This window comes from Neopelma chrysocephalum, unplaced genomic scaffold, assembly GCF_003984885.1.
Source record: "Neopelma chrysocephalum unplaced genomic scaffold, ASM398488v2 Primary Assembly neopelma1_24, whole genome shotgun sequence".
Taxonomy (NCBI): Eukaryota; Metazoa; Chordata; class Aves; order Passeriformes; family Pipridae; genus Neopelma; species Neopelma chrysocephalum.
Genome location: NW_020897693.1, coordinates 45002018 through 45023616, shown reverse-complemented (window position 1 = coordinate 45023616; position 21599 = coordinate 45002018). Strand labels below are relative to the sequence as shown.

Sequence of the window (21599 nt, the reverse complement as noted above, 5' to 3'; positions counted from 1 at the left end):
ATGCTTATGAGCCTTCTTTTTTTGCAGCCCACGCTGGAGGTCAGCCCAAGTGGCATCATTTAGTGCCTCCCAGCAGTAGAGAGGAGCCTAATGCTCTGTTTTAAATTCTGAAACACACCTCAATCCTAAAAGGAGGGTGGAAAGACCATAAATGCATCTTGCAGAACTAAATCACTCCGAGCATCCTTGGCAAGGGCTGAGGCACTTCACTTTGGTTGCTGGATCCCTATAAGCAGAGCCAAGACCAGAGTAAATTAGGGCCTGCTTTTTAGGATATTGATGCCACAGTCCCTTATAGCTATGCTAGGGGAAAGGTAAAATACCATAACTTCATCCTCCCAAATTGACTCATTTCTATTTGTCTCTCATCAGCTGTTTTTTCTTTAAATATTCATTTTATGTAGATTCAAGCAGTGTTTTGCAGTTTGTTTTTTTTTAATAGTCTCCCTTACCCCAGTGGCCCTAGAGGAATAAAATGTATGTTTTTAGAAAGTCATGTGTATATAATTTTAATCATTATCTTTTTCATTATCTTTTCTGTTCATGGTAGCATCTTTTCTGTAAGCATGGCAGGGTTGACCTACCATTGAACTTAACTTCTGAATCTAGTGTATTTGTTTTATACTATTACCCCAGGCAAAAACGATTCTAATTTCAAGAGGGACTAATTAGAAAAATGCATCAATGGTTTCTTTTCTTGGAAAGTGGTGCACAGATGCCATCCAGTGTCCCTGCTGGGAATTGCAGCCCAGATCCAGGAAAGGGCTGGTTTTGACTTTGATTGCAATTTAAAAAATACTGCAATTCCTCAGAGGCTTTGATGTTTGGGTTTTTTTAATCCCTGTCTTCTCTCCCCCATGACTTTATTTTTTCTTACAGGTTGTCTGGCGAAAGCTGGGTGATGCTGCGAGCTCCAAACCCTCCATCAGGCAACATCTGTCAGGAAACCAGTTCAAGGGTCCCTTGTAGGAACACCATCCTGGTGACTGGAAGTGATGGATTCTGTGAAGACTAAAGAGGCAGAGCTCAATGTTTCTGGCTGCCTGTTCTTTGGGATTTGGGGTTGAGTTTTTTCAGGGTTTCCTTTTTCTTCTTTTTTTTTTCAGCTTTTTTTTGTAACAATAGTGTAAATATGGCAGCTAAAGGCCTGATTTCCAGGCTGTGGTGCTCTGGAACTACTGTTCAATGGGTAACCATCCAATAATGCCAGACTTGCATCATTTGTATTGTAGTCCAAACCTGCTTTGTTGTAATGGTCTGTTTGTAGAATTAACTAACTCCAGAGAATTTCTAAGAGGAACAAGAAGAACCCTTGACCTGCGGAGAAGTCACCGTTTGTACTGCTCCTGTCCACCCACTTGTCAGTGATTCATAGCTGGGTTAGTGGCTCCAGGCAGCACCTTCCAAGGAAAATGCAAGTCAAATTCATTGGCTTACTGCCTGCCAAGTTCATGAGCTGCTAACACTTTTTTTGGAGGTCCTTCTTTTGAAGAATGACATGCAACTGTTTTCACAAGGCTCTGTGTAAAACATTGAGTGGCAAGCTAAAAACACTTGTACCACCATACTTTGTATGGTGGTGCTCATCACACAAGCGTACAGAAAGGCTTGAGACTCTATATCAGCTGATAATGAACTATTTTTCATGAACAAATGACACAAGATTTCTGCAGTTGTAATGTGAATGAAGTCACTTAGCCACACACCAGTATTCCCTACAAATATGGCAACGCTTTTCCTGTAAAGCTTTCACTACAAAGTAATTCAGCAGAAACTGCCATCCTAGCAGTGTTTATGGCTTTCACAGGATCTTCAAGAGCAGCTCATCTTTCACATAAGGAAGATTTGGGTGGGTTTTTTTAATGTTCTTGCTGGATCCCTCACCTTACTGGTTCCTGTGTAAGGTAACCAAACAACAACCTTGCAGAGCTGAATAAAAACTCCATAAACACGGGCTGTCAGGTGAGACTGCTTCCTGCCATTCAAGCTTTATTTTTGTGAATGAACCAAAACAAGTGAGTTTTTCCTTCTTCAAATGGTTGTATATAAAACAATGGGACTTATATTTTGCTATTGTGGAGTAGCTGCCTGTGTAGTTGTAAGAATTTGACTCCCTCCTTTTCCAAGTTGTCACAGCAGCTGTCCCTGTATTTCATTAGATGTTCTTTCCCAATAGTCCAAGGAAGCGGGGCTTCGTTATTAGAACTCATTTCTGTAACATAATTTTAAAGACAGGCATGTGAAAAGATCAAAGCCTCCTCTTCAAAAGTTGCATTGATTTTAGTGATTATTTTGAAGATGTAATGACCTCAAACACCATTCCTTTCCTTTTATTCTCTGTAAGAATCAGTCACAGCTACAGACAGCTGGATTAGCTGGACAGGTTCTTCCTCTTAAATTAATTTGTTCTACCAGTTGAGTTCTTGACTTGTGGTATTGTATTAACAAGGAGCACCGATACAATACCAAGGAGCCCATGCTGCAACTTATGAAAGGTAATTGGTCCCATGGCGTACAATAAACTAGCTGCCTGGGTGAAGAATTTGCAGTGTCAGAGCCAAAACCTGTAACCAGTAAAAAAATAGAGAAGGAATACAACCAAAATACATAGTAACCCATAAGAGTAAGAACCACGTCATTATTCATTGCAGAAATAAAAATGTAACAGTCGAGGAGGTTATTTAAAAACAACCAACCAAGAACCACCCCCGAAACACAAGCGCATATTCTCACACGCTCACTAGTAGATTATTTCTTACTATTGCTCAGTCAGTGAACACTGAGCTAGCTAGCTCTTAGTCTAATAATATTTACATCCCATGGAGTCTGGAAAAATCCATTCTAGAGTCTGACTGCGTCCTTAAGGCACAGCAACTTTAGAGGATTCTGGATTTCCTCATCTTTGCTTTCTGTTTTGACCTCCAGTTTCTAGTCACCATTGATGATTACTTGTCTTCCTGGTGTACAATTTGTACCTTAAGACTTCCATACCAGAAAAGGTGATGCAAAGCAGAGGCATCATTCTTTCTTAGCATCTAATGTCAAACAGAGGGTTACTTTAATCTATCTGCTTGAAAGCCCATTTTAATTTTGGTGGCATCTAATCACTGGATTAAGCAGAGAATTTAAGTATATTTGGAACAAAGTTAATTTATGTCAGTGAATTTTAACTAAAGCAACACAAATGTTGCCAGCACTTGAAGAGAGTTAACTGTGTTGATGACATGCTTGCTATTTAAGGGGTATATTCGGCTAGCAGGTCCTCTCAACAAGAGAAGAGCTACATTAATCAGATTACTGGTCTCACCAGCTACATAATTCCCATTCAAATATTTCCTGCTATCAAATTTCTCTCAAAGTCTATTCAATGACTTCAAGCAAAGCTTGTTTTGTTCTACCTGCAGATCTCACCTACAAGGGAAACAGTGCTGCGATTGAGGTCAATTCAGTAATCCTGAAGAGCCAGTTTACAGGGTAGCCAGCAGTTCATCTGAACAACCTTTATACTTAGGGTACTGCCCATTGATTTTTTAAGATTCTATTTGGCAGCAACATCTTCAATGTAAGATGTGCATGACTGAATTTGCAGAAGAACACAACAGTGCTGTACCTTGGGGTGTTACTGTTTGGAGGTTTTTAAGCTTGCTACTCATCATACTTAGCTCTATTTGAGCTATGAAGTGTCTTCCTGGGGTAAAATGATGATCAATGACTTTACGGGATGACTTGGGTACTGAATTTTCAGCTGTCTAAAAAGGTATTTTAGATGCATATTTAAATTCACTAACCTATGTGCTAAGTCTCCAGTGAAAACTACCTGAGGAGCTTTGTACATTAGGTTGGAGGAGGGCATCCCTTGAAATAGTGGCCATTAAATTGATATATTTGGCGCAATAGCCCAAGATAATTTCCTCAAGATTGAAGCCCTGGGTTCTGCAATCCTCTGGCAAAGAAAGCATCCACTGTTTACAAAAGGACTTTGCTTGCTTAAGGAAAGTAAAATCACATCCTTGACTTCTGTTGGAGTGACTGAAGTAAGCAGCATTTTCCTAACAGTTCCTGAAATGCTGCAGTGTAACCAGCTTCAGCTTGCTCTTTGCACCTTGATAAGACTGCCGAGCACAACCTTGTTTGAGAATGGCACATTTTTATCCAAATATTAGATATTAAAAGAAATCAGTGTTAAAGTGACCTTTTATCTTTCTAGAAACTGTGGGGGAAGAGTACTACTGATCTTTTTTCAAAGTGCATGACTGTAAAGTGATAAAATTGTATATTTTTCATAATGTGGGGAAAGTCTATTTGTGCTGCTTTAGAAATCAGTTTAAAGTTTGATTTCTGTTAAACCTGTGATCTTACAGCCCTGCTATATTTTCTGTATATGAATTACAAAGAACTGGAAAAGTTAGCACCTGCTGTTGTGTATATAGCAAAATTCTTTAGACCTTAGCACGCGTTTTTACCTATTATTGAACCACTCTGGCTTTTTTGGGGAGGGAAAGTAATAGTACAGATTTTTTTGATAATGTGTGTAAAACATTCATTTGAAATATTTTAGTAAAAATGAAGTAAGAAATTGATTGTGATAGTGTATACTTCTAGCTGAATAAAATAAAATACATTCTTTTTAAATAAACTGATGAATAAGATTTGGGAGACCACTGCTGAAATATCTTGCAGTAAGTACCATAGTTGTGAATTCTGAACTAATATGAAGAATCTGGAAATCCACTAAATTCAGAACCAATTTTATTTGGGTAGAGTGAACAAAGTAGTCCCATTTATAACTATGATGTACATCACAGTAGGCTGTTACATTCAGACTTCAACACTTAGAAAATATATATATTATGTACAGGAATTTGCAAATAGGTGTAAACATACAATATTTTAAGATACCAGTACATTCCAAACCAAAACTATCAGCAAGGCAAACACCTCAAAATTATTCCAGTCAGCTAGCATTCAGAATCTCCCTTAAATAAAGCAGCTTTCATGCTTGACATCATGTTGTTTTAATTATTACTAAAAATGAAGTTTCTTGTTATAGATCACATATCATGGTATCTGGCTATTTTGATACTCAAAAATAGGCACTGATTTCTAGAAGGAAATTTTCTTCTTACTGATATAATTGAGCCAATATGGCTGGTTTTGCTAGTACAAAGTAATCCAGTGCTGGAATAAGTCAAGACAATTTAAACTTAAGTCAAATGTATAAAGTTAGAATAGATACTGCAAAGCTGATTAAAATCTAAAAGCCTATATAACTCACCATAAACAATACTGCAAACAGATCAGCTAAATTTTCATTTACTCTCATTTCTTCATCTAAATTATACAGATTACCCTCCTCTTCATCTTTACAATGTAGGTTTTGGCTAGCTACTCCTGCCTAGTCAACATAAAGGTATCGTGCAAATTACCTCATGCTATCTCATCCATGTAGCACGTCCCAGTCCTGCTACAGGTGGCATACCAGGTGGTGGAATTGGAGGTGGGACAGGTGGCTGTCCACCTGGGGGAACAGTAGGCGGGGGGTAACTAGCTGGTGGCATTCCCAGCCCTGGAGGTGGATGAGGTGGTACTGCATGAGTTGGAGGCAGTCTTGGAGGTGGGAAATTAGGATTGTATGTAGGTGGAGGAGGATATCCAGGAGTAGGAGGTGGAATATTGGGTGGGGGGAAAGAAGCAGGGGGAGGAGGTGGAACTGGTGGTGGAGGGTTGGGAGGATAGACATGAGGATGATACGGTAGATGAGTTGGTGGTCCATAGGCCGGTGGTAGAGCTCCGTATGTTGGTCCTTCTGTTTTCATCATTGACTGAAGACTTTGATAACCCTCCCCTGACATGTAAGAATTTGTAGTAGACATCCCTGTAATATAACTGGTGGGGGGTGGGGGTGGGGGACGATGTGGCAGAGGTGGAGGTTGATGTACTGGGGCAGGATGAGCAGGGGGAGGAATCTGGACCTTTGGCATATCTACTGAGTCCACAGTAGTAGATTGCTCTGGTTCTCCCATTGAAACTGCAGTTGTCAAAGGAGGCTTGCGCTCTGGAAAAGAAAATTTCATTTATTTTTTTGAAGTGGCAATAACAGCTTCTCAATACTTTGTATTTTTCTTCCAGTTAACATAGCAAAAGAGAACTCAATTCTCTGTCTCTGAATGCCACATGGTATCCAGTCAGACCTTCTTAAGTCATTGAAAACCAACTAAGCTGCCTAACAAAGCTTCAAGATCAGCTTTTCCCATTCTAATAGTTAAATTCAGCTTCCTTTCCTATTACTATTTTTTGTAATTTACATATTGTTGTACAATCAGCAGAATTAGCAGACTGGATGGACGGAATCACAACTGGATTTAAAAAGTCATAGGATCCAAGGTACCAAAACTCTTTTGATCAGTGCTTCCATCTTCTTTAGTCTAGGCCTCCTTTCTACCTCTTTGATAGTCCAGGAGGTGTCCTGGGATTACCCTCTGCACTTCACCTGCCTCCCATATTGGGAAATATTATTTGAGAACACAGGCCAAAGTCTCAAGTCTTTAACACTCAGTTCTACACCTGTAAACCAAAAGAAGGACAAAAAGAAAACTGGAGGGTAAGTAAGAAGGACATAAAATCTTATCAGCTTTGTTCCAGTGATTAGTTTCAGGGAACTCAGCACCTGACACTCTTCAGAAGTTCATTTTAAAGAATTATACTTGGCCACTTCTGGAAAGGACATGTTTTAAGCTGTCTTCTCTCTAAATAAGAATTTTTCTTTTTCCCCCTCTTAATGCAGACTCTAAGAAGTAAATAATACCCCTAGGATGACTGATCTAATAGCAACCTCTCTGTATGGACAGAGTCAGTATTAAAATGGCCAACAAAAAAGATTTTGGGGCATCTTGATATAAGCATCTAAAACACTGTTCAGTAAGAAAAGGTATTTAGACGCAGGTATAGGGCAGTCGTTTCTGGGCACACTAAACTGTCAGTGTGAAACGAAATTTGAGATAAAGCCATCTCCTAGTACTTGTGTTAATTTTGTCATGATGCATTCTTGGTTTTCACCTGATTTTTCCACAGAGTTGCCCTTTAAAGACTATTCTGAAAATGTCTCAATGCTCATACAATCATATACTTGTAGAAACAAATTCAAAGAGGAAAATTTTAGGTAACAAGGGAAATAAATCCATTACCTACCTACATAGGATTTACCTTATCTAAACAGTGATAATTTTAACAGCAAAGTCATCCCCTAGGACAGCCACATAATTAAACCACGCAAGGTGGGTATGCTGGCTGTGGTACCTATGATTTCAATGACTTCTAGCTCCTAAATTATAGCAAGCAGTAATTTCCCCATTTCCTTATTTTCAGAACCATTCTGGATGCAAGATGTGCATTCAGGATTTAACAACTGAAGGAATAATGAACATAGTATTTAGAAAAAACCTTTCATTCTTCATTAGATTTTAACAACTGGGAAAAATGGTCCTACTGTATTTCAGAGCACTGCTTTTCTCTCTTGTACTTTCCTGTTCTGAGCTGTCATCTTACAGTTACATTATGGACCGTGGTCTGTAAAATATTTATGTCATATTTAAGGGTCACTGGAAGGACAGCTAATGCATCAAGGCGCTGGAAGCACATTTTTACAACAGTACAGTTTCTTTGCAAACATAAGGCATGTGTGCAGTGTTACTGTTCTCTGGCAGAAAAAAGTAGTCTTCTGATGTGCAGCAAAGAACGTATCCCTTGTATTTTTTAGAAGTGACACACTTGCAGAATTCCTATACTACAGATGTATAGGAATACAGATGCATGGAGGACTTCTACAGGACAGCTGGAAGCCCATCTAGTAATCTAATATGGCATCTGCCTTCCTTTTGAGATCACAAGTCCTTTTTTGCTTTTTGCTTGCTATTGACAATTAGTTTCAGTCTCCTAGGCCTTTAAGAGTTGCAGCTTTGTTTTGCCCTTGTCCACCCAGTATAGTCTTGTTTCCATCATAAGTTTTTTACTTCTGTCTGGAAAAGCCCATGCTAGTAACATGAAATTCCCTCTAGAGCTTATTGAACTTACATTTTAACTTGCCAAGCTGATTAATCAAGGCAACAATCCCCTGCCCCCACACTGTTACCTACCATGACCTGAATGAAAAGCAAGGCAATTAACAACAAGAGTAAATGTGTTTAAGCAAATAAAAGCTTACCTGGAGGGGGATGTGCAGGAGGTATTGGTGGATGTGAAGTTTCAATTTTAGGAATTTTAGATGGTGGCGGTGGTTCTAAAAAACATTTGTCAGTTCCTAATTGGTTATTGCTCTGCAATATTTTCCAAATTCCAACTCTGATCTCACACTAATGATTATCACATCATATTACACTATACAGAAGTACAGTGGAAATCCTATATACTAGGTATATTTAATAAAGAAAACTAAAATCAACATCTTTGTATAAATAAAGTGGCATCAAGTATCACATACAAGTCTTCCAAAAGAACCCATGCCCACAAGTCCAAACGACTTTAACTAGAGACAAACTGTCCCAATAACAGTATGTAACTGAAGATGAGCAAGTACATGTTTTCTAGTCCAAAACTTTAACTTGTAAATAGTTGAAACAGATCTCAGAAGAAGTTGACTGAATTAAGACTGTATTATGAGACCCTTGATGCACAGTTATACTCAATTATTTCAAGTTCTGCAGCTAGGAACTTCTAAAAAATATATTTAAAGTATATATTTAAAGATGCATTATCAGGATCAAAATAGTTTAGAATTGCTAAGCCTGTAAGCAAACAAAGTGCATGTCAGCAAATAACTTATTCTAGTTTAAACAGCAAAATGGAAGCAATATGAATAGAATACTAATATTTACCTGCTGTCTTTGTTTCTTCTTTTGGAGATACAGCCTGTTTGGAGAGGAAAAAAAAAGATTAAAATAAGACATTACAATCAGTCTCTTCTCCCAAGTAAACAGGACAAGAGGAAACAGACCCAAGTTGTGCCAAGAATGGTTTAGATTGGATATTAGGCAAAATTTCATCATGGAAAGGGTGGTCAGATATTGTGGTTGAGTCACCATCCCTGAAGGTATTAAAGACATGTAGATGTGGCACTTGGGGAAATAGTTTGGTGGTGGACTTGACAGTGCAGCATTAACAGTTAGAGTCAATGACCTAAAGCTCTTTTCCAACCTAAATGATTCTATGGTGTCTTTAGACAGATGCAAGAGAAACACTGAACAAAGTCAAATCACACTGGCAAAGCCCAGCTCAACTGGCAGAATGAGAAGACTGGAAAAATAGCAGGTATTTTAGAGACAGCATTTTCTGCTGTTCTCACTGTGGTCTATTGCATCTCATTTAATGTACTTATCATCCACTGCACATCTGTCATGGTCCGGTACACTGCTCACTGAGCTGAAAACAAGAAACCTGGCCTCTATTCCCGGTTCTGCTTTGACCTGTCACTCAACCTTTGCCAAAATCACTTCAGGCCTTTATGCTTTATTTACCAGGACAGGAGGGCAGTGAAAGTGTTGCATAGAACATTTCAGAAGCCTTCAGATGGAAAGCATTGTATAAAAACCAAATGTTATGCCTGCAAAAAAGATGTATGCACTCTGAGCAAAACCCACAAAATCTCACATCATCTTTCCAATCACAAGTTTCTGGTTGGGTTTTTTTCTTGTTTGTTTGATTGTTGGTGTATTGTAGTTTTTTTAAAGAATCTCAGATAATGGAGTAAGAAAAAATCTTTCCAGATTACACAGTCCCACTGAGATGACGACTTAATGGTCTCAGAGAAAAGCAGAAAACTTAACTGAAATTTTAAGTATAAATGTGTTTAAAATTAATGATAAAGGTCAGAGGGGCATGGTACACAGCTTCTACGTCTTTTCAGTGAAAAGGGTTTTTTAAGGGACTATTTACCTCTAGTAGCTTTAACTTTCACAAACTGTTGCTCTGTTGCCTTCACTTTACACAGCAAGAACGGACATACCTTTCAATTCAACTTAAACAACAAATTTTCCTTAATTCTGATAGGTATTCTCAAAATTTTTGCTGTCCCATTTTTGTCTGCTTGAGACAACCTCTTTCTTATATTCCTTTGATAGTAATTTCAATTTTCCAGACACCTTCCAGCTGCTTTCCAGCTTTTTAAGGACAATTTTTATCTTTCTATTTCAAACACACATACTTTTTTCTTGGTGACTCTCACAAACTCATCTGCTGCCTTCATTTTACTTGAGTGGTCTTTTCTTGACTTTCTAGCTCTAAATTAATTCCTTGCCTGTAACACTGCACACAAACATCAACTCTTCCTGCACTTTCAAACAGAAGCAAATCTTCACTACTGATTGGACCTTTTCCAAAGATCAGTCATTCTGTGAAATCAGTTGATCAGGTGATAAGAAATTAAATTACTGTGCATTTGTTAACATGGAACAATTTCAGATAACCATATTTGCTTTTCTCCAATTCGTGCTGTTTGTGCTGTGTTCCTACAAAACTCCTGTTGACTCACCGTTTGCTTTTTATTTGTTGTGGATGACTACAGTGTACTAGGATTTAACTTTTTATCTGTGCTATTTCCTTCCTTAATTATTAGGTGATAGACCTCAAACTAATTTCAAGAAAAGGTAAGTTTCTCTGATGGCTTGACCAGAGGTGATTGTTAAAGAAAAACAGATAGTATTCATGCAAAAGGCATCACTTTTTTCCATGAAGTAGTTCATTAGAACATGTGATGGGGCAAAATCAGTAGTACTGTAAAGGCCCTTACGTGAATGAACAAGCATTCATAACAACATCCAATGAATGCACATCAAAAAAACCAAATTGTTATTGCTAGTTTCTGATGTGCCAAGAGAATTCCCTGCCCTAGAGGTCTGACAATGCAAACAGAATTTGTGCTGATGGCATAAAAGCATGAAAAGAAATACACAATACCTATAAAGAGCTCTCACAATTTTCAAGCTGATTAACACGTTATCAGCCTTCTATCCTGCACAGTGCTAAAGTTCAGTGAAACAACTAAAAATTTCAGTGCAGGTGTTTTCCTGTAGTAGGCTATATTTTGCAATTACAAGATCAACATTTTACAGAGTTTAATTTTTGTCTTTTTTGGGAGGCTGGTATCCTGAAGATGCTGCACCCTTCCAAATCCATTTCATTCGAGCATTTGAGCATTTGCTGCTTCCTCATGGTTTTTTGTTTTATTTGTTTTTTAGGTTGGTTTGATTTTTTTCCCCCAATGTCTGCTCTCTAGTTTGGGCCCACATTAATTACAAGTTAGAGCAAAAGCTGTAGAAGCTGTACAAAATTTACTTCCTATATAGACTTGTTCCAAAGATTTTACTTCTGAAAGCACTCCTCTTGCTAAGTACATGCAAGAAGATTGGGGTAACACCTTCGCCCTTTCTTTGGATAACTTTAAAGTGAATAAAAAATAATCCTAAAAAGTGTAGATTAAAGTTTGAAAGGTTAATTTGAACTTGATGACTGTGGAAAAGCTCTCAGAGTACTTGAGATACTATCCAACTGCTAATGGACCACTTGTTATGAAGTGATAATACGGACAAAGTGAGACTTTAAAGTATGATGAATATTTAGGCTTCTACTGTTATTAGATTATTTTGAAAGTCTGTTTTTAGGAATTTTGACACACTTTTATTTTAGAGGCCACTGTTCTCTTAAAATTTGCAATCAAAGAGTCAACGTCTTCATCATCATTATACACATCTCTACATTCAGGTGTAGCACAAGAAACCTTCCCTAACCATGCCTGCTTAATAGAGAAAACAAGAAAGTTTGATAGCACAGAACCACAAACACTGAGAACCTTAATAGCTCATGCTATTTCTCCACTGGTTTTGCCTCAAGTGGAATAAGAATGTGATATGCCAAAACTGTAAAGGCTGTTCTGCATTAACATACCTGCCATATAACCAATGAAAATCTGCCATATAAAATTAATTACCAGGCTCATTCTTAAAGCAAAGACAAGTCTGCTGCACACTGTGGCCTTTAAATCAAGTGGGCATCAGATCAGCCTGAAAATAAAGTTAAAGTTCAACTTACTGCTGGTCTTTTAGTCTGTCTAGGAGGACTTGACTGGGGAGAGGGCTTTTTAGATTGCTGTGCTTGTGTTTGCTGCTGCTGCTGCTGCTGTTGCTGTGCTGACTGTTGCGACTCTTTTTGCTGCTGAGTCTGTGACTGCTCTGAACTCTGGGACTGCTGTGACTGCTGTACTGTAGGTGCCTGGGGTGTAGATTGAAGAGATGGTGGCTGCTGCAACTGGTGAGGAGTATGATGAGGCATTTGCTGTTTTCCTTGTGAGTATAGATCCAGGATCTGATGACAGATATCTTAATAATAATGAAAAAAGAAATCCAAAGTATTATACCATTTTAATGTACAAGTGTACATTTAACACACAGTTATCAACTATGCTTTTTACTGGACATCAAATCTGGAAAAATTCATTGCAAATATTACTCACTGTCACAATGAATACAGATTTGACTTTTTTTAAACAGACTAATTTTCAATTTATACTTGCATTTCTGAGTTTCTTCTGCCTATGCTGAACAATATGTAGATGTATATGCACACCTTTCAGAAAAACACAGTGTCTTAGTATTAATACATTGTATATCATTATTGTGTGCCTGGAGAGCCAGGTAACCATGTTAACAATACTGCAATACAGCAAGAAAGGGAGTGAAAGACCGTGATATGCTAAAAGATACACATCTAGTTAGGCCAGTCAAAAAAGTTTCAGGAAGCTAAGTTAAGGACCAAATATCTTCTTCCAACACGTTAGGAGCAAGAAAACATGTAGGTCCAACTGATAACCAGGTGCAATAACAGCACTTAAGAAAAGAAAACCTTCCTAAAAAAAGCCAAATGAGCTCTTTCCAGAAGCATTCACTATTGCTATAGCAGAAACTGCAGAAATTCTCATTCTACAACCCTCTTTGACATGGATTCAGAGGAAGATCTATCTGAAAGTGAAGGAACTTTGAAAAAAAGCTGCAATAAAGCCAAGGCAAGTAACCATTTAAGAAATCAGAACTGTAAGAACCTAAGTTCTAAGAGCAACAAAGGCTAAAGCACCTGAACAGCAACACATAGTGTTCTAATTTCTTAGAATGCAATGCCAGATTGTGACAACCATAAATTTTTAAAGAATATTTCTAAAACAATTCATGGTACTAAAGCATGCTTAGCCTGACACTTCTACGTCAATAAAAACTTTAATGAAGACAAACGAGTGGCCACATGACCACAATTTCCTAAACAGAGTCAAGAAAGGTCTTGCTTTATTTTATGAACTCCCTGGGGTTCTCTCCCTCAAGAGGACAAGTTTAAGAGAGCTGTATTGATAAAAAAGATCTGTACCTCATCCCTTATCTGAATTCATCCCCCATAATCTGTTCCTCAGTTATGGTAAGCCACAAAAAAAACCCTAACCTAGCATAATTCAGTCAGAGGTCAATTATCAGTGAGAAAACCACTGGAAACCAGAGTCCATTAGTTCCAGTGTTTGTAGAGCCACATTTAAAATGGGGAGAAGGGAATCATTAAAAAATTGAAAACATACCACGACAATTTATAAACTAAACAAGCTGTAAAGCAAATATTGACCAGAAGACTAATCATGATGCGTAAATACGCTTCTAGATTAAGCTGGTCTAGTAAATTCAATTTAAAACCTGGTTAAGGTATAGCACATACTACCTGAGTTACATACTCGACACATAATTATTTAGACTAAAACCTAGATAAAAAGCAAGTTGCATTTATTTATGACCTAGGTCACACAGTTAAAAGAAATACTCCTCTGTTTGTAGTAAACAGTTTTCATACCTTCCAAAACATCAACAGGAACATCTTGGACAAACTGCTCCCACCATCGTCTGTACATTGGTTTTGATGTCCATTCTTGTATTTCAAACTTACACAAACGTCCTGCTAAGTACATAACTGCAACAGCTATGATCTCAGGCTCCCACTGCAGGGACAGGGTAGTGCAGAGACTAGAATATAAAATAAACCAAAACAAAACACAACCCTGAAGATTACCCAAATGTCAAAGTACAACACTTTAATGTACAACAGCTATAATTAACAGTGTATAAAATCCCCACCACACTCTTAATGTCCTGGGCATTGAGAGCCTTATTAAACAGAAGAGTTTACAAAACTAAACTGTTTCTGTGCCACCACTATCATGAAACAAGGTAATTTTACACAGATAATACAGAGGGAATATGTCTACAGAAGCAATACAACACACAAGAACATCAAGTTTGGGGTTTAAAACCACTAACTTTTTCCATAACACTATATGGAAAAAGAGTGAAAAGACAGCATTATATTTCAAGTATGGGCAGCTACAGTCTCACCTGTAGTGTTCATTAAATAAAGTGTTCATGTTCATTGCTACACAACTGTGTGCTGTCACTGCATTGCACTGGTAAAGGAATGCTACCCACACTGGATTTTAGTTTCCAAATGTTTGTCAATAAAATGTAAACGAGTGCTAAAAGAAACCCCTAAACCCAGAGAACAGCCAACATGAACTTGTAAATCAACTTGTAAGGGCAATGTGAGTTTTAGATCAAGCTGTAAAGGTTATTTCTTGAATAGCTTTTGTTAAAGCTAGTGATAAAATAACTGATATTATTGGTATTATTCATATTAACTCGATAAGTTTCTGTCATAATCAAAGTTACTATTTCCTGGTACCAATTTTAAATTTAGAAATAATTTTTCTCTCTTTTCCCTTTTTTCTCCATATATAACGGCCAGTCTTCGCGAACGAAGATCTGGGGAGATTCTGTAACATATGATCTACTTATGAATTTTAGATCCAGCTAGCCAGCTGAGTTTTTGTGAATTCACTGAGGCTGTGCTAAGAACAGAATCCCCTATTCTAAAGGTCTGTAGTGCAAAGTACAGAATTATTTTTCCGGGATCCTAGAAAACATGTAAACTTCTAACAAGGTGCTTATTAAGTAAGCACAACACAGCCTCTTCAGAACAGAGGTAAGTATTAGGCATTATTTGGAACAATCCCTCCAACTCCATACAAGTGTTTTTCTGAAGTGCATTTTCTTTAATTATTAATTTTTAAAAATTATTAAACACTATCTAATCCCAAGTACAATAGTGCCAAAATTTTGATGGATACACTACAGTAGTTTTCCCTGACAAACTTAGCAGTGACAGTCATGCCATAATTTTGTTCCACCTGTAAGATCATCACCTGCAAGACTGACAGCAGCTGAAGTAAACATCTCTTGAGATACACATTAATTTTCCTCAAATTAATTTGGAGAGTTTAGGTGATATTTACAGAATGTGAACCCATACAAGGCTAATTCAAACCTCTTTTTTATGATGTTCTACTGCTGTAGGCATGACTGAAAGCCATGTATTTACCATTTCTGAGCAGTCAGGCCACTTTACACATTTTCTTAAGAGTTTGCTATGGAAATGAAAAATTACATTTAAGCATCCTCGGTGAATTAACTTGCCCAGCTCTGTGGAATCTTCCTTAACAAGACTAAAGTGTGTCGGGTTGTTTTGGTTGGGTGTTTTTTAATAGGACACTACACATGAGAAGTGCTTCTATACACACTCCTGCTAATTGATGTAGTCCTTGTATTACAAATGCATTATTCAAGAAACTGTAAATTAGTGCTAAGAACTGTATTCCTTACTGAATTTAATGGCTACTTCACTATTACCAAAATACCACATTAAAAATACATTGATCAACATGATGGAATTGAGAAATTACCTCTTTTTCTCAGAATGTGCTACATATCACAGACTGGGCAAGATGCCAGCTTCTATCCTGGAGATCTACAATTTGCTTTGGCCCTTTCAAACATTAACTTTTTTTTTTAAATGCAGCACTAAATCATTACCACAAAATTGGAAAGGTCTTAATAGTCTACTTCTATACTCATTCCGAAATCTGTGGTCAATGGAACTATCATGGTAATGATGGAAAGAAAAACTGATGAACATGACAAGGAAAACGTGACAAGCAGAAAACAAATAAGAAACTTTTGTCAAAGAAATATCTAATCTTACAACAAAGTTAGCAACAGTAACTATTTCACTTTCAAAGAACTTCCTAGACTATTTTACCTGTCATTGACAAATGTCCACGCCATTTGAACCAGTTTTTGAATTTTATTTTTGTCTCCTGAAAAACAAGCAGATAAAAATTAAGAAATAAAATCAGGAGGGACAAATAGTTTGAAATAGAATATTCTTGTACTGTTAATGTATATTAAGTTCTAAAAATTAATAACAGGCATTACTTGCTCAGCTTGCAATAATTTACCTTTGAGTTGTTTGGCATACTTGAGAAGAAATTGGTATGGATGTTCCACTTGTAAATCAAACTTTATTGTTTGTAGTAAGATTCTTTCAAGGACCATCACTTCTTCCTAGAGAATGTTACAAAGTAACCACAGTGTTATTCCATCTTTTACCCATAGATATTTTACGCCAGTGTAGAGCATGACCACACAGCACCTCCAGACAATGACCTTTGTCTGCATTTGCTTGATTAGGGTTTGTCTCCAAGGAGGACAGAAATCTCTCCAACTTAAAATATTATTTTAAACGAAGATACCTTTTCTTCACATTTATTTGAGTGAGGACAGGGGATGTGGGGCTTAAAATTCCTTTTTCTCCACAGCAGAATGAACTGAATCAGACACAGCACGGAAGTGCCGAATATACAAAATCACAACAAAAATGTAAGCTCTCATCACATTTCTCTCATGAGTTTCAGCAACTTCTGCTATTTATAACAAGGAAATTTTGAGAGAAGCATAGTTTTGCTAAGTCAATACTCTATACAGGAAACCTCTCAATACTTTTGAGATCTAGTTCTCTTATTTAAGATTTGCTATTAATTGCTTCCTAAAATCACATTAAGATTGTCAAATATGAGTTATGTCTTGATGACATTTCTTGCTCTGACTGACATTACTCAAATTTCCTTTCATCATCGTGGAAATTTCCTTTAATTTGCAAAATAACATCAGAATCTACATCAAATAAAATGTAAACTTTTTATAAAAACAATTATTCCAGTAAGCTCCCAAAGCTACTTGTATTAGGAAGAACTACTTTCATAGCTACCCATCACTTCACCCAGAAAAGACATAAGTGCATGCTGAACATCTAATTTAATTTAGAACAACTGAAAATCAGCCAGTGCTCTAAAGCACGTATGCCACTTTGCTGGACTACAACAGGATGAAATCATTTCAACATTAGTATTTTTACCTTTGGGTCATCTCCAAACTGCCCAAACTGTACATCATTTAGCAAGCTACGAGCTGTTTTAATTATATCTTTACATTTTTTAGGTGTTTCTTCAACCTTTCCCGCTAGGAAGAGACAGCAGGCTCCTGTCACCTAAAAAAGGAAAGTGCTTTCAAAAAGTTGTCTACATGTGGATATGCAATATAATATAGCATTGTAAAAGCACTGCCAGTTTCCATTAACAGTTCTGCAGAAGTCTCCCAGGAAAGACTAATGCGCATACTAATTTTAATTTTAATAAAGCAGTAATTTAAACTTTTACTTTCTCAAAGGAAAGATACAGATTTTGGAGGACTGTCCATTTTATACAATTTCATTTCAAGGTCAGAAAACCAAAGCACAACTTGTCCTGGCTCAGCATTGTCTGTCAAGCAGTTTTAAGATGGTATTACACTTCTTTTTTTCCTTTCAGCCAATACAGAAGTGCCAGCACTATAGCTGTTACTGTCTTCAAAGAACAGTCTCAGCAAGACATAACTGCAATGTCAATATGCTTCTAAGTGTAAACAGAAATGTGTAAACAAGCAAGAACAGTGTATTTTAAGCTGTAATGATTAAAAGACAAAATGCTTATTTCCCATCATTCAGAAGGGTGGACAGCAGTAGTACCCAAGTGATTAATCAGAATTTCAAGTAGTCCATCCCTAGTGCAATCACTGAATTAAGTCATCAATATTCTAAATACTTACATATCTTGGAAACTGTTTGAAGGAATGAAACATATAAAACCGATGGAAATAAATTATTCCAGTTGCTAGAGTATCATAATGTCTGTGGTGCAGAATAAGGACTTTCAAACAGGACATAAAACAAATTTAAAACCAAACATACATGAAGGATTCTGCTTTATCAAGTACCTCAAGTAATTGGCTGTTCAGTGACCAGTTAGAAAACGCTGCAAGTAAAACAGGAGCTTTAGAAAAAAAAAGCCACAAAACCCCTTAAAGCTGTGTAAATACTGATTCAGCCCAGATGCAGTAGATACCTAAAGCATTTACTGGAGGTGTGCAAAGTCCCACAGAAGGACCTACAAAAGGTTATCCTCTTGTTACACTGTACCTGCTCCAGAGAAGGTCAAAACCAGCAGTAGGTACATGAAGGAACAGAACAATTATCACTTCACATTAAAGTGTTGGTGTGGAGGAAAGTACTAACTATTCAGAACTACAAATGCAAATAAAACCTTCTCTTTAAGAAGAGTAAAATTTAATCTTCACCACATTTTATTAAACAAAGAACTAAGGAGACTAAAAGAAGCATAGAAATGTGGGAAGCAGAAAATTTAAGTGGCTGTCTATGAGAGAGTGGGACAGTTGGGAGGACTCACTAACATGTACAAAGTTGCAAATCTCAAATCAACCGAACAAAAAACCAGCCACCATAAACCAAGACTGAGGAGGCAGAGGTTGGAAGCCTCAGATGCACAATCCATAGAAAAATGAGTGCAAAATTAAAAATTTGAGAAGTTACACAGATTAATATAGTAAGATATTGAGTTTCATAACTGACAAAAGTTATCCTTAATTGGCAAGTCTGTATCATCTTACTTCTCTGTTGCCAAAATGGTTCAGTTGTAACCTGAATGGATAAAAATTGTACAGGAAAACATTCAATCAAAGGGCAAGTAAACACAAAAATATTTTTTATAAATGATTAAAAAATAGCTGAACAGCTAACTGAGCACATGACACTTCTTGTACATTTTATTCTGAAAACCCACCATTCATACAAACATTTCCCACCAATATGAGTTTAAAGGATACAGCCCTAAACGTGTTCCCACATCGAATATGAATCTGGCCCCCTCCCTGCGGTATCGAGCCTCAGTAGCTGGATCAAGCCCTTCTAGCTGGGATGGAGTATGTGCCAAATCTTTCTTATCCCAGTACCAACATGGCTTTGTATGGTCCAGGTTTGCCAAGTTTACAGAAGGGCTGGAATTTTCTTTATTCTCCTTCATTTATTAAAACAGAATTGTCCTTGCTTTTTAAGTTTTCAAAAAGGGAATCTCCAGAGAGTCGCTTCAGGACCTTTAAGAAAAGACAAAAGGATTTTGTTAAAAATGGAGAGGACTTTCCCCCCCACCCCTTACTCAAAGAGGAGTGAAGAGGAGTAGCGTTTATCCTTGCCCATTGGAAAGGACTTTTTTTGTGCTCAAAGACAAGTAATATATAACCTTGCCCTTATCCTCCCCATATACTGCAAACACAATCAAAGAAATAGTCATAGGTTATCCTTGCTATTCTCTATTTAATAAAGAAACTTCAGGAATGCATAATAAACAATATCTGCTTCTTCTTAGTAGAACAATTTCCACCTACTTTGTCCATAAAAATAGGGAACACCCAATTCAGTGATGGCAGCAGCAAGATTTGAAAATTTGGGGGGGATCTACTCACTATTGGTAACCCAAAACCCATTGGTGAGGTAAGTCTGAACGTCTGTTTAGATACCTGCCTGCTCTCATGGATATCCCTGGTGCTAAGAGGAGCAACCACTGGGCAGAAAGCTTTGTAAAGTGATCTGTACTTGTGTTTACTTGAAGGAAAAAAAGTAACAAAAACAGTGTTCCTTCAGATACCAAGATCAAGACAACTGGTGTAAGTCTGCAGGGTAAGGAGGCATCTAAAATCACCCCCAAAACAAGGCAGTTGATGACACTCCAAGAGTGTGCCAGCCGCCAGTGCTCACCGGCACTTTGTGTACAAACACTCGGATCACAAAGCTCTGCAGCAGCTTTCTGGTGACTGAATTCTGACCGATGTTCAGCCACGCCTCAATTTAAAGACAGAATGAAGACTTGCTGCCGCCTTTATTTCTTTCAGGCACAAAACCACTTACTGCAATTCCACAAAATACAGATACTATGCACAAATTACTGCAGTCACCTGCAAGGGTTTGCATAACAAACAGTGATTAACACATGATGCAATATATTCGCTCTGTGCTGAACAGCCACAGGAAAAACCAAACGTAAAACTCTTAAAATCAAGCTGTTGCTTTTCCAGACGTTTCTCTTCCGAAAGCGGAAGAGAGATCACGTGAACGGCCAAAAAAACCCCGATGCCGACAATCAGCACCTCGCTCGACTTCAAAAACTTTCTCTTTTCCAGAATAAAGGAACCTGTCTTTGCCCCACGATGGTTTCGGAAGGACCTTCACAATGCGTGGTGTCGGTCACAGACAGATGAAAACTGTCACCAAAAAAAAGGAAATGGCTACTAAAAACTTTTTCCAGAACCAACAAAAGCGCGCCGTGCCACGACCGCACATTCTCATCCTATTTACTAGAAAAAGCGCTATTTTTTACTACTGCTACGGTTCTTCTTCCTTACGAGTTATTTCACTTGCTAACATCCAAACAGTTTAAAAAGCTATTAACATCGAAAGCACCCGAAGCGACAAGATCCACTTCTATAAGCAGCGAAAGCATTTCCGATCACAGAACTGGGAATGAATGAAAACCATCACCCCGCAAACATCCCAAACGAACCATCTCCAAGGTCCCAATCCAGCCCGCACCGCCCGGGAAGAACAACGAAAGCTTTTCCTTGCCTATTTACGCGCCCCATTAATCCGGAGGGGAGCTCTGGAGCTCGATCGCGGTTTTTTTTCCACCTTACCTGGGACGACCCCGCCGACCGCGAGCGCGGCCGCGTCCCCTGCAGCCCCGAGCTCTGCTCAGCCCCTCCCAGACGCGCCCGCCTGCCGCACACGGCGCTGCCGGTGCCCGCGGAGGCGCTCGCTCCCCACCACGGTCGTCCCTGCTCCCTCCCCCCGTTCCGCCGGCGGCAGGTCTCGGCCCGGGCGGGCCCCGTGCACTCACAAGGCCCACGGGGAGCGGCGGGGACGGCACCGGAGCGCGGGACCTCTCAGCGGCAGCGCGGCCTCCGCGCCCTGCGCGCCGCCATCTTGGGAGCCAGGCTAGGCTGCGCGCTGCGTCATCGCGCCGGAAGGGCGTCTCGCTCGAGGACGACACCCCCCCGCCCAATCCCGTCCCCTCCAATGGCCGCCGAGCCCGGGCGGGCGCGCAACTCGTTGACGTCACCTCGAGGTGAGTCAATCAGAGAGCCGGAAGGGTAAGATTGCCAGCTGTATTAGCCAATAGAAATGCCGAGGCGGGTTTAAATGCCGTGCCCTTTCAAAAGGCTGCCGGTGCGGTGCTCGCCGCGGATTGGTCCCCGCGGGTGCCGGGAGGGGGAGGTGCTGCCAATGGCAGCGTGAGGCGGGGCGGGGCCTGG

General features: G+C 38.7%; 2 protein-coding genes across 5 annotated transcripts in view; one reads left to right on the top strand and one right to left on the bottom strand.

Moving 5' to 3' along the window:
• CCDC85C (coiled-coil domain containing 85C) overlaps positions 1 to 5000 on the top strand; it is a 111695-nt gene extending 106695 nt beyond the window's left edge. For both annotated transcript variants that reach the window (XM_027673946.1, XM_027673945.1), the window contains exon 6: positions 880 to 5000. In XM_027673946.1, the coding sequence (XP_027529747.1) occupies positions 880 to 969 (90 nt within the window). In that variant the 3' untranslated portion in view covers positions 970 to 5000. The remainder of the gene's footprint in view (positions 1 to 879) is intronic.
• Positions 1959 to 21310, bottom strand: CCNK (cyclin K). 3 transcript variants are annotated; one of them, XM_027673944.1, is made up of 12 exons: positions 21185 to 21310; positions 19122 to 19388; positions 18048 to 18129; positions 17320 to 17451; positions 16364 to 16469; positions 16165 to 16222; positions 13870 to 14039; positions 12079 to 12365; positions 8871 to 8904; positions 8201 to 8275; positions 5427 to 6055; positions 1959 to 2564 (listed from the first exon to the last, which is right to left on the bottom strand). In XM_027673944.1, the coding sequence occupies exons 2-11, from the start codon at positions 19316 to 19318 to the stop codon at positions 5433 to 5435; spliced, it is 1764 nt and encodes a 587-aa protein (XP_027529745.1). In that variant the 5' UTR covers positions 19319 to 19388; positions 21185 to 21310; the 3' UTR covers positions 1959 to 2564; positions 5427 to 5432. The 3 variants fall into 3 exon arrangements, with proteins under 3 accessions (XP_027529745.1, XP_027529743.1, XP_027529744.1); XM_027673942.1 differs by lacking the exon at positions 1959 to 2564 and having other exon boundaries at positions 4733 to 6055; XM_027673943.1 differs by lacking the exons at positions 1959 to 2564; positions 21185 to 21310 and adding an exon at positions 20982 to 21143 and having other exon boundaries at positions 4733 to 6055.
• Between the last annotated feature and the right edge of the window lie 289 nt (positions 21311 to 21599).